The sequence below is a fragment of the Sitophilus oryzae genome, unplaced genomic scaffold (genome assembly GCF_002938485.1).
Source record: "Sitophilus oryzae breed Bouriz unplaced genomic scaffold, Soryzae_2.0 scaffold_1122_pilon_pilon, whole genome shotgun sequence".
NCBI classification, from domain to species: domain Eukaryota; kingdom Metazoa; phylum Arthropoda; class Insecta; order Coleoptera; family Curculionidae; genus Sitophilus; species Sitophilus oryzae.
Window position 1 is genome coordinate 254,528 of NW_022145752.1, and position 14,374 is coordinate 268,901.

At 33.7% G+C, this 14,374-nt stretch overlaps 1 protein-coding gene across 1 annotated transcript in view; it reads right to left on the bottom strand.

The window, feature by feature from the left end:
• Window positions 1-4,505: 4,505 nt before the first annotated feature.
• The window catches only part of LOC115886083 (sodium- and chloride-dependent GABA transporter 1-like), a 36,803-nt gene continuing 26,934 nt past the window's right edge, over window positions 4,506-14,374 (bottom strand). The window contains 2 exon segments of the mRNA XM_030905131.1: window positions 4,506-5,347; window positions 5,490-5,657. Of these exon segments, the coding sequence (XP_030760991.1) occupies window positions 5,189-5,347; window positions 5,490-5,657 (327 nt within the window). The 3' untranslated portion in view covers window positions 4,506-5,188.

Sequence of the window (14,374 nt, forward strand, 5' to 3'; positions counted from 1 at the left end):
GCTGTATGTATATGTAATTCCTGACAAATTTAAATGTCCACTGGAAAAACAGACTGGGACACAGGCATAGCAACCTTTATCCAAAGACCTAACTCTAAAACCACAATCGAACTAATATAGCTAATTTAAATGATTGAGCATAATATACACAATCAATCAAAATGTAGAGAAAAAACAAATAAGACTAATAAACATAAAACAAATATACCTATAACTCTGCAAACTAAAAATCTGAAAATTGTGATTTAACTTTACACTATCCGCCAGTTGTTGAAGTTTAAATTGCAGTTTACAACAGCCTATAAAAATAGATACTTCCGTAAGAAATCTTAAGGTTACCAACTACCTGAGGATTAATCCCAAGCTATTAAACTGGCCCTTAGAGAGTTAAAATGCGAGATTCGGAAAGAAGACTATACAGACATTATTCCTAATTCCGCGTCGCTGCGGATTAGTACGATAATTTCTTATAAAAACGTTGAATTATTGGTCTGAAAATTTTCGCGTCTTATGGTTGGGAAAACAGCTTAAATTTATTAATGACTTTTTCGATCTGCTAAAGTTTATCTTCAGGTTAAATAGTCCAAGCGATCTATCAGGCGTATTGCCAAAGAAAAAAAATAGGCATATCAATCTTGCATAAGACTATACTTTTCGTTCAACAGGATTTTCGTGCGCACGCACCAAATAAGACGATCTTATTCATCTACTTCATCGCTGAACGCTGCCAGCTGTCTATTTTAAACTCTAAATATTCTCTCTCTCTCTCTGTCTTTATTCCTACAAGAGGAATGTAGTGGTTAGGTGATGTGTGAGGTTTGTCTCCATAATTCCCTGTCTTCATGTACAAGCGTGTGCAGTGGCTTGTGGGTGATCTTTGATAGCTGGTCTATCCATCGGGAGGGCGAGCGGCCTCTTGGTCTTCTTTCCGGAACCTTGCCCTGTATATAATGAGTTTTTCCACACAGTCAGTATCCCTCCTCATAACGTGACCGAAATATTTAAGTATACGTGACTGTATAGAAGTTGAGAGGCGTTCTGTGATGTTCAGTTCTTGGATTATGGATTCATTGGTTCGCCGGGCAGTCCAGGGAATTCTGAGCATTCGTCGCCACAGTACATCTCAGTTGCGTCAATTTTTCATTTCTGACTGTCTCATCGTCCAGGACTCGGAGCCATACATTAATATAGGAAATATTAGGCAGTGAACAAGCCTTTTTTTAAGTGTTTAGATATGTTTTTGTCTCGCCATATCTTTGAGAGTTTTCGCACTGCCACTCTTGTCATTTCACATCTTCTTCTTATTTCCCCTTCTAAAGATCCCGTGTTGTTTATAAGTGATAAAATATAAATATATAATAAATAAATATATATCAGGTTTGTTGTTGTTTTGCCTGTCGATAATCATAATTTTTGTTTTAGAGGGATTAATTTCAAGTCCAAGTTTCTCGCTTTCGTCTTCAACCAATTTTTGAAGCTGCAGTAACTCTTCCTCGTTTCCCGCTAGAAGGACCGTATCGTCTGCAAATCTGAGGTTGATAATTTTGTGACCATTAATTGTTGTCCCCCTTTGCCAATGTATAAATATTAATAATGTATAATATACCGTGCTGGCAACTGTTACTTTTGGGTCGGCATTTACATGTGTAGAAGTAAATCGCATAGGGATCTTATTAAGTCGGAGTGAGAGAAATGCGACCGACCGACGCGACGCGCAACGGTGTGCTGTTGCGGCGTTGCCGATACGCCTTTTCCTATAAAGTAAAATCACGATCGCAAACCGCTTATTTTTAAAAGACTTTTTTTCAAGAGATAACTAGATAAAATCATTAAACATGTTTCTGAGCATCTGAAATGGAATTATAAGGATATCCATCCATTTACTTTTAGAGCATAGCAATTTTTAGCAATCGTGTAAATTTTTTATTGATAAAGATTTTCACATACTGTCTACAAAGAAAATACAGCAGAAATATTAACAAAGTTCTTGAAAAAAAACTACAATCTATTATTTCTAATAGATTTCGAGATATCGATTTTTGAATTCAGAGTTCTAATAGCGCGACCACTATCGAACACCCACTCAATTCCACTTATTTTTACCAAAAATGCAAGTGTTTCTAGCTTGCACTTAAAAAAATTCAAGCTATAGGGAAAATTACAACGATTCGTTAATAAATGAACAAATTAAGTATCACGGGACGTAATTAAATCGTGAAGCTGAACGCATGACGTACACCTCTCCCTAGAACTTTAAGTACTGACAGAGGTATTGATTGGGTCGACCGGTCAACTGCGACAAATCTGTTATATCCCCTTCCACGTCTGTTAGCGATGTGCACAGTGTCTCGGTTTATTTCATATGTTTGGCAACGTGTTTACTGCCCTCTCTTTGTTCAGTACATTATAAACGCATTGCACTCTTCTTACATCGGAAATCTCGACCCCAGACTAACCTTTGCCAGCCCTTAGTATTATGATTTTATTGGTAATTCATTGGCATTATTTCAAACTGTTATTTTAGATATTTATCACATGTATCCGCTTCTTGTATTTGTTTAAATATGTCAGAGATTAAATTTAAATTTATAAGTAAAGGCGCGAATAGTTAGACGCTAAATTAATTTACGTGCTAGATAGAAACTACTTCTATTGGTTAGTATGAAATAAATCAACTAATCGATAAATACTTCTCACGCTTGCGTGGTTCAAAGCTGTTGAACGAAAAGGACCGACTTATGTGAATTTTGTATAACTCTATCTGAAAAATTTGACTTCAATCTCTATTCCTGATTAGCCATACGGTGTAATATGTACAGGTTGTTAACTGGACAATTACTTATAGGGGAACAGAATGGCAACACTGCCTATTGAGAACACATGCACTTATAGGGTTTTTTGCCGACTCGGCCAGTCGCGCGTCGCGTCGTCTATCGACGAGCGGGCCGAGGTTGCCATATTTCAACCATAAAGCTCTTGCCACGAGTAATAAACAAATTAACAACCTGTATATATATGGTATCAACGGACAACGGACGCATGAAAATCCAGCTTTATTCTACTGTTTTTATTCAATGCTATAGACAAGAAATATTCCGTCCAGATTACAAAAGGAGCCATCAGCTTAAAATATTCGAGTTTTATTCTATTTTCCATCTCAATCTTTTAATATTACCCTTTTCAACGAGGAATTAGCCAGCACCGTGGCATAAATTACCTAGACAAGCTTGAAAATGCAAAATGGCGCCAGGTAATCGCCGGATTTACCGGTCCGTGCCCGGAATAAACCGTTTCTCTAGCGATTCCGGATTTATATATTTCTCGTCCGATTCATTTAACTCCGGCAATCCGGAGCGTAGGAACGGGGCTGCTTAGGTCCAGTTTTATAGCTTCCAGTAAAAGTTTTGATAAAACCAATGTTTATTTTTATTTTATTGAACTATAAGGCATACTATTGTTACTTGAGCTTGAGCAAAAGAGACCCAGGACAAAAACACGTATTATAGTCGTAGTGGTTGAACCCAAATACACGAAAAACGTTTCAAATAATGATAGAAGCAAACCACTTGGTATAAGTGGTATATACACATAAACAATCGATTTGACCCGCAGCACCTTATTGCAAGTGGAGGCAAATTCAAAATGGCGGCGTTTTTTAGAAATACTGTTTTTTGCTTTTTTTTGTTTTTTAAGTTTTTTAATCGATTAAATTAATAAGTGTATTTTGAATTCGAATGCTAATAATAATAGGATTAATACTACACTTATACAAGTAGGTTTATAAAATTCAAAATGGCGGAATTTAGTTCTGTATTAATTAGTAGTTGCGAGCTAATCACCTACGCGCGAGATATAAGTTTTGGTTCAAATCAAAAATTTATTACTAGCAGCAGAGCACCAAGAAAGTAATTGTGAGAAGATCCCCAATCCAAATAGTTGGCGTAACGCCATCACCTAAGGGATGGGGCTGGGGTTGAAAATAAGAATTTAAAGTGGACTCCTCTATGGTCTGTTCTTCCAAATGTATGGCAGACATGCCAAGAGCTAGCTAAATGCTCCTGTAAAACTGGATGTAGCAGTAGTCAAGGTACAAGAACAGTTAACCGTTTAGTTTACCGTTCTTGGATAAGGTACGCGTAAATACTGCATGACGCTATTCGGTTTTCCGATATCTCTCTAATAACTGTGCCGGTCAGGCGCTGTGCACAATTTTAGAGGCCATAAGTGGGCGTGCTATGTGCGCAAACTAGTAACCTAACTAGTGCCCGATTTCGAAAATAGGAACCACGAAAAACTATAAAGAAAAAACAAAGTTTATAATCTGTATGATCTGTGCTATAAGTAAAACAGCGAAAACGTTAAGGAAATGAAAATATAAAATGACACCAATCACAAGCAAATCGGCGCATAATAATGCAATAAATTTAAAAACTAAAAAAAAAAATTTTAAAACAAAATTTATAATGAAAAAAATTAAAAAAAACTACACGTTACTCCATTCTAAAATTATTTTTATTTAATCTAAAATTCAAATCACAGTGTATCCTTTCTCAAAATAAATTAAAAATTAAGTAGTTAAATAATACTGCAGATCTCATAAAATTAATTTTTAGTTACATTTGTCAAGCCTAATTTAAGTTATCGTTGAGTATATTAAAACAATACATAGTATGTATTCCCTTCATTCTACCATTAAATGAAGGGTATTTTAATCAAATAGACCCTGTAGAAAACTTAGGATATAAGTAACAATGAATAATTACTCTATTTAAAATTTGTCATGATCTAATTGCTATTAAAATTAAAATATTTAGTTTTTATTTTGTTAATTGAAAATAAAAATAAGTTAGTTAATCTTGGTATTCTAGTACTGGAACATAACTTTGGAATGATTCAAAATGATGTCGTTTTATTTTGTATAATCTAATTAATTTATTTCCTAGATTCTTTATAGTATACAGGGTGGCACAGTTTCTTGTAGCAAGTCAAGATAACTACCTATTGACGCTAAGAATCCTCTTACAAAAATCTGTACTACTCTGTATAATATATTTCTTTTCTTTACAGAGGTTGTGCAAAAAGTACCTAAGTATATGAAGCACAAATATTTCAGATTCCTTTCTAAAATTCTAAAAATAGTTATTTCAAATCTATATCTCTATTATTTAAATTTTAAATTAAACTAATGTTAACACTCGGCGTTTTGTTTGTCATTGTCACTTTGGATAAAAGATGGCGCTGGTGTTATCAGTCCCACGCTGCTCTGAGTGAACACCTGGCCAGTGTTCTTATCACACATTGATATTTTCCTCTGTTTGATTAGAGGTACCAGTCCGTTTTTCAGGTTCTGAAAACAAAATAAAATGTATTTTAAAATATTTATTTTTCAAAGGGTTATACCAAAACATCTTTTACTCAATTTAAGTTTTCTTTTTTGATATATTTATTTTATTTACATTTATTTTATTTTTAGTATTTTTATAGCTCACCTGTAATATAGAATTTGGTTCTGTCAAGACGTAATACAAAGCATAGATCGGTATCCAAATCATGGAAGAAAAACTAATGCACATTCCAACAATATTCGCCCACAACGGATACTTGTAATCTCCATAAGTGAGAGTTTGGTATTCCAAAATATGGCCCACAAATATTATCTGAAACAAAGATAGAGAGGTTGATACTGATTGTTTTTTTGTTAATCATAAGATTAGCTTTAAATAAATAAAATTAAAAAATATATGTGCTTATAGTATTGAATTAATATAGTATGTGAAACGAATAACTTTGAATTTGACAGTTCCCGCGGGCTTTTCTAGTGTTAATTTTATTAGGTTAGCAACTTGCAGCCATGATGACGCAATGCCGTCTCTAGTAGAACAGACTCGGAGCGAGATTTATGACGTCACGCTAACATAATTATTCCTTATATTTGACTATGACTGAAATCGTACTCCATAGTCAATGTAGATAGTTTTAGTGTTAAGAATAATAATTTAAAAAAATATGTGGTCATCTTTTGAAAAGTTTATATTAGTTTATTAATTGCAGTAAACATTATGTGGTTTGTGGTGTGAATATTTTATATGCAATTTTTTGGATTATATTCGACACTATTTTTTTATATGACACAACACTGATGAAGGCTATAATGTTAGCCGAAACGTTTTTTTAAACCAAAAAAATAATGAAAAACCAAATGAAAACTTAATCAGCGTTTTTCCCGAACCTAAATCCCAAGAAAATCAAAAATTTTATAGAATAATTTTACATTATAAAATGACAGCGATCTTTATTTCATAGCCATCGCTGACGCATTTTTCTATGATATTGTATTATTGCAAATATAATTTTTCGAACATTGATACTTGCAAAATATATGTACATATAAATTTTGTGAATGCAAATAATAATACATCACTATTAGTAGATATTAAATGTTTTTTGTTAAATTTGGTCGATTTTCAAACCTCGAAATTTAAAATATATTTTACATTTTCCCCATTATCTTATGTACCTACCTATTCATTATTTGTATATTATAAAACATTTGCTGCATTTGTATCGTTCATAGTATATTTGCCAAAGTATTTATTATTATAAATAGGTATATATTATATTTATTAACTGTATATTTTATGTAAACTATATCATTTTTAAAATACAAACCAAAAATACGAGGAATAATTATGTTTTCCATGTATTCTACAACATCCTACTACAACAATCCGTATCTAATTAGCGTGACGTCATAATTCTCGCTCCGAGGCTGTTCTATTAGAGACGGCATTGGTCTGATATTTAGAAATGTCAAAAGCTGATGACATTTTACTTTTGACAATTATGCGATTTCGTGTTGATTTTTGCAAGAAGAGGAAGAACTGTCACTTGTTTTATTATTTTCCTTTTCTATTTCACGAAAGTAAAAAGAGTTACCTATCTGATTCGTTCAGGCACTCAATTTAAAGAATACTTAAAGAATATCAGTAACTTTTTTGACAGAGGGATTATATATTTGTCATGTTGGTAAAAAATAACGGTCAAAATTCAAAGTTATTCATTTTATAGACTATAGCAAAGTATTCTATGTAAAATACCTATTGTTATTACGAGATAGAGCAAAATACCCCAGCCAAGGAAATTATTTTTTTTCCATAGAAACTGTTAAAATTGCCTGATATCTATTAAAAAGAAGGATAGGTTAAAAACTTTATTTCTTCTCGCACGTTTTTTAATTGCTTCCATTTTGAAAAATGTTCTATTCCTTTTCATAAGTTATTCGGGATTTAAATGGAAGTAGTTTGGATATGGCGAATATCTGTTGGTAATTTACTTATTTCGTTTTGAGCCATTTCTGGCCCTAATTCAATCAGCCATCGACATGAAAGAGAATTAAAAAATATTGACTCAAAACTGACAACTAAAGAGACAGCTTTATTTATTTGTCAAATTACATAGAAACCAAGGCCAACCCAGCACAATATTTTTTCTACTCGTAATAAATTCCTTGAAATAATAATGTCTGAATATTTTTTAAAACGTAACTCGCTATGGAAAAAATATTGTTTTATACACGACGATAAAATTGCATTATCGTATCCCGAATTCTTTTCGGTCGTCTGTATAAAAAATAACTTAAAGAAATAATACCATAAAACAACAAATGGGTATAGAAGGTACGATAACACAGGATATAGAGAAAAAGCAGCTGATCTGGTACGGACATGTAGAGCGAATGAAGGACACTAGATGGCCCAAGAAAATAATCAATTGGCAACCAAAGGGCAGAAGAAAACAGGGAAGACCAAAACTGGGATGGCAAAAAAGCGTACACAAAGCGATGAGTGAAAGAAACCTGTCAACAGAGGATTGTACGAATAGAACAGGCTGGAAATTGGGTATCGGACTACGTAGAAAAACGTTCTAAACCGACTAATATATATATATAAAAAATAACTATTTTACTATAAATAGTAATATTTAAAATATTTCTTCACCCACAACTTCAGGTCATAACAGATGCGTCACCTAGCGGCCATTTCTCAAACTTGCAAATAATTTCCAGAGATATCCCTTGACCGATTCACATATTACAATTTTTTCTCGAAAATATACGATAAGTAGTTTGTGAGATACAGCCGGCATCTATTCTTAGTTGGCTACCCGGTGTATGTACAGGGTGTGTCAAATTTGACGCTTTTAAATGGAAACACCCTTTTCTATAGGAGATAGACGAAAACTAATATCGGTGTCTGAAGCTCAATTTTCATCAAAAACATGATGGTGAAAACCGCACATCAATATCTGTTACCGTTTCGGAGTTACGGGGTGTTTTTCAAAAATGTGCATTTTTAACAAATCGCTGTAACTTTTTTGCTATGGAAAATTTTGTATTTCTATGAAAACATTTCCAAAGCACCTTTTTACGTAGAATTTAATGGTTCAAGTATAATTTTTTTAAAATTAATAATTTTAGAGTTATCAACAGAAAAATTGATTTTTTATTTAGGACACCCTCTATATTTTTAATTAACTGCAAAGAATTTAAAATTACCTTTCCAAAAATATAGCACACTTGATATTTTGTTATAATCCCCTTCGAAATACAGAATTTTTAAAAGTTTGCCACTTTTAACTAGTAGGCTTTGGACTCCTTATTGATGATATGTCCTTAATGGAACTCGAAAACATATTTTTCCAGCAAGACGACGCACCGCCTCTAAACGTTGAAGTTATCAGCAAATTTTTGCAGCCAATTTCAAGAATAATTGAATAGCTAACCAAGATTCCAGCCGTTGGCCGTCGAGGCCGCATGACTTAGTGCCCATGAATCTAATCCTATGGATATATTTGTGGAAGAATAAAGGTTCCTTATTCTTCCATATAATATAAACAAGAATTAGAAATACTTAGCAGTTATGAGAGGGTATCTTTCACCCCCACTGAGTTAATGAATTCCGCGAGAATTGTTCAAAAACTGCCCCGTCTATCCATAACAGAAGACGGTCGATATGTCGAACACCTGTAGCCAAATATCATGTCTTGGTTTGCTATTTATTTTTATTGTTATTAGATATAGTTTAAATGTGTTGATGTTAGTTAAATATATTTTAAATTGTTATAAAAATTGATGCTCATAGCTAGAGTTTTTTTGCATTACAGTCGGTGCCGTTCAAAGCCTACTTATGTAAAGCAGGCGAATTTTTATATACTCTATATCCCGAAGAGGAATCGAGCAAAATATCAAGTGTGTTATATTTTTGGAAAGATAATTTTAAATTCTTTTCAATAAATTAAAAATATACAGGGTGTCCCATATAAAAAATCAAATTTTCTGTTGATAATTTTTAAATTATTAATTTTAAAAAAATTATACTTATACTATTAAATTCTACGTAAAAAGGTGCTTTGGAAATGTTTTCATGAAAATACAAAATTTTCCATAGCAAAGAAGTTACAGCGATTTGTTAATAAAGCATATTTTTGAAAAACACTCCGTAACTCCAAAACGGTAACAGATATCGATATGCGGTTTTCACCATCATGTTTCTGACAAAAATTGAGCTCCAGACATCGATATTAGTTTTTGTCTATCTCCTATAGAAAAGGGTGTTTCCATTTAAAAGCGTCGAATTTGACCCACCCTGTACAGGGTGGCTCGAATTCGACGCTCATCATTGGGATTTCGGAAACCGTAAGAGATACAGGATCGGTTAAATGGAGACAAAGTTGCGCAATTTGATGCTCAATAAAATGCCGTATTGCATTTTGAAAATTTCGAATACTTCCGAATATATTCGAAAAAAAAACGGAATTTTCAATTTTGTTTTCTATTGTTTCCTGGCTTTATTTGTTAAGATAACTTAAAATGAAAAACACATTTTTATGACCACTTTTTCTGCCTAAATCCTTTCATCACTCTTAAAACACTATATATAGTCACTTTGATATTTGCCGACGTTTCGTACAGAAAATTCCATCACCAAAATATTTTATGCAAAAAAAATAAAAATGCAATACGGCATTTTATTGAGCATCAAATTGCGCAACTTTGCCTCCATTTGACCGATCCTGTATCCGAAATCCCAATGATGAGCGACGAATTCGAGCCACCCTGTACATACATCTCTAATATCGATGACGTTTAGAGACCATAGAGACTTAATAGAATATTAGAGCGACCTGGTAAACTGACATTTAATAACATAAATTATACAGACATTGGCTTTTAGTTAGTTTAGCTTAACGAACGCCATTTCTGGCTAGTAAACACTGACGGACTGGCATTTTCATTAATATATTCACTGGGCCAGCAGTGAATTTAATATTAAAGCAATATTAAAGCAGTTAAAATTTTTATAACCCTGCTACTTAAATTATGTATGCCGTAAATAAATGTATTGCCAATCCCAGAAGGTTATAAATTAATATAATTCAATAGTAGGTATATGATGTAAAACAAAATCAATTTGAGTTTGAGGGTATTAATAGTATATTACATACCGAGGAGGGAAGGTTATGTTGTCTACCGTCATATTCAAGGCCTGACTGTTTTGACAGTTCTACCGAAGTGGTCCAGAATTAGTAGTCGTAAACAAACCAATTGTTTTCATTAGTTTCGCAACAAATCTGTGTTTTTTGCTCGTTTCTATGCTAATAAAATTATACTAAATATTGCTTTACAGGTGAATAGACTGAAGTCGAGAAACCCACCTTTGCGAACAGCTGAACAGCTAAAAAGCAGTAACTACAATTCTCGAAAACAGTGGCTTCAGTTATGGATAGTTATGGATAGAAATGGCCGATGCACACCTATACTCCTGGTTCGAAAATAACTATTGCCAGATACCAGGTACCGATCTAAACCGGAAAACATGGTCAACTTTGAATAGGATTGGCTATGGAAGATGTGCGTGGATTTCCTTTATAAGTGGGATAAAATACCTTCCCCAGAATGTGATTGCGGATCCCCTCACCAAACCGTCCACCACATAACTAAAGAGTGCAACCTACGCGCTTATGGTGAAGTCTAGGGGGACTTTCTGGAGGCTTCTCCAGCAGCTTTGGAATGAATAGGGCATCTAGATGTCAATATATAGTGTTCTTAAATACGTTTTTTATATTGTCGTTTTATCATATACCTACTTGTTTTATTTTATTTATATTGTAATGTTTTCATTTACATTGTAGTTTATTTTATCTCTATGTTTAAAAGTCTTTCTTTTCTTGCATGTATAGCCATACGATAAATAAATAAATAGATAAATTTCTGTATTTTTTGCATTTTTTTGCTTCCGACGACGGAAAGAAATAAACTTTCCGAAACGTTAAGCATTTTTTTATCCGTTAGGCAAATTTTTTCATTTGTAAGCCACTGCTGACAAGTTAGTCTCCGTTGGATTAAAGCAGCAGTGTTACAAAAAATAACTATTTTATTTTGTAGATTTTCTTGAAGTGGCGAAATACCCATATAGGTGTTTTTGGAGAGATGAATCCGCCACATAGGTATAATAGACATCTTAAACTAAATTTTTAAAAACTTTACTTTTTCTGTTTGTTTATTTTTGTATTGTGTACTTCGAAGGAAGAATATCTTCAAATTTAAAGAAAAACAGTCCCTAACCTTCTTTCTTCCTGGATTTAAAATAATACCTTTAACTTTGGAAAGGTAAATCAAATATTGAGGCTGAACTCAATCTCGGCAGTGCGCTCCGCGCGAAATTCAATTTTCCTAAGTAACAAATTTAACTTTTAATTTAACTTCCGACGAGTTTTCAGTTCGGAAGAAACTTTCAAATCACAGGTAAGATACGTTTTAAGGAAGCGTAACTTGTTAAGTCTTCCTGTGCAGGTTAAATATTCTAAACTCAGTCATTAAAACAAGAACAAAATAAAAATTTTTTTTTTGATATCAATAATACTAGTGCCACAAAAATGTCATACATGGAGTGGTCAGAATTATAGTCCGTCTAGAAAGTATCCGGAAACAAGAAAGCAAAATTACAATTATCGATATATATTTTTAGAACTTGAGTTAAAATAATTATAACAAATTATTAATTTTATTTACTTATACAACCTCAATTTAACTCCAAACACTGAGCTAAACGTCCAGGTACACCTGAAACTAGGTCCACACCATAATGTTGAAGTGAAGAGATCAGCAAGAAGAGATAAACGCTTGTGGACAGAAGAACTTGCAGAAAAAGCTCAAATGGCAGCTGAAATAAATGATTCCAGGACACTTTATCGCACTACTAAAACGCTTGCCAATAAAAACATTAATAGGGAATGTCCTATAGTGAAAGATAAAGAAGGAAATATACTGACCTCAAAAGAGGATCAGCTGCACAGATGGACGGAATTTTTTAGTGAGCCTCAACAGGTAACAAATGATATTGATGAGGTACCAACGTCTTCAACAGAGAACTGCAAATCTAGAATCGCAACACGTGCTCCATCGATTCAAGAAATAAAGCAAGCATTATCACAGCTTAAAACTGGCAAAGCGGCAGGTCCTGATAATATACCCGCTGAACTATTTAAGATACACCCAGAAAAGATTGCACAGCTACTAGAGACAATAATAAAAATCAGTTGGGAAACAGAATATATCCCGTCAACGTGGAAAGAAGGACTTATTGTAAAACTCCCTAAGAAGGGCGACTTATCCCAGTGTAAGAACTGGCGAGGCATTACCTTACTTAACACCATTAACAAGATAATTGCTACAGTCATCCAAAAAAGAATATCAGATGCCCTTGAACCGACTCTGAGAAAAGAACAAGCAGGCTTTAGGCCTCAAAGATAATGTATCGACCAAATTAATACTCTCAGAATAATAATAGAGCAATCTCAAGAGTTCAGATCGCCATTATACATGGTGTTCGTGGATTTTCAAAGAGCATTCGATACTATAAAATACATAGCCATCTGGAAAGCTTTGAGAGAAAAAGGAATACCCGAAAAAATAATCCGCATGATTAAAATGCTTTATCATGATGCTACAAGCTGTGTCTTACATAAAGGTTAAGTGGGGGAGAAAATTTCTATTGCAGTAGGTGTAAAACAAGGCTGTATACTTTCGCCGCTACTCTTTAACATCGTTCTGGATGTAGCACTAAATAGAGCATTTAAAGAACCACTAGGGATACAATGGGGAAGCTAGAAGACCTGGATTACGCAGACGATCTATGCATCTTTTCCCATTCACACTCGGATATGTCTCAAAAACTTTTTAGACTCCAAGAGGAAGCTAATAATGTCGGTCTTCAAATCAACGTGGCGAAAACCAAAGAAATGAGGTCAAATACTCCCAACAACCAAGATCTATACCTCTCCAACCGAGCCATCGAAAGAGTTGATGAATTTCAGTACCTGGGAAGTATGGTTCACAGCTTTGGGGCACAGAGAAAGATATAGAGGAAAGGATTTTGAAGGCACAAAGAGCTTTTGGCATGCTTACACCTGTGTGGAACTCCTCTATATATAGCAAAAAAACTAAAGTCCAGCTCTTCAATAGCAATGTCAAATCTATTTTGCTTTATGGATGCGAAACATGGAAGGTTACGCGTGGTCTCATGGATCGCCTACAGGTGTTTGTTAACAAGTGTCTTCGAAGAATATTGAGAATTTTCTGGCCCAATCAAATTAACAACGAAGAACTGTGGAGAAGAACATCACAAAATCGAATAGATATCGAAATTAAGAAAAGAAAGTGGGGCTGGATTGGGCACATTTTGCGCAGACCCCACAGAGATATCGCTAGACAGGCACTTGAATGGAATCCACAGGGAAGACGTGCCAGGGGAAGACCAAGGAATACCTGGAGAAGAACAGTAATCTCTGAAACCCAAGAGGTCGGGAAAACATGGGGAGAGATCAAACAGACAGCTCAGAATAGGATCAGAATACATTGAAATTAGAAAAAATATAAAATTCCGGATACTTGGTTGGTAGATATTCTTCTACTATTTCCAGTGTTGTTTATTAGGATGTCTTTTCTCTCTACATTACTTTAGATTTTGCTAAGCTCATTTTGAGAACTGCTTTATTGTATAAAAAACAAGTATCATTTTATAAACCTATTTTACGATAAAATAATAATGTTACACAATACTCCATCTCTGGTAAACAAAGATTCAAAGTGAAAGAATAAAATAAAATAAAAGGACACAAAAATATACATGTTCTACTATCGATGGCAGAACTAATATCCAATTTAACTCTAACATTGGCTTTCCGCATGCACGACTTTGCTAAAGAGAAGACAAAAGAAAAGACATGAAATACATCTTTCTGTTCCTTTGTTATTCTATATTTATACGACTTTATATAAATGTTTGTCTTTATGAAATCTAGTTTCTTTTCAATC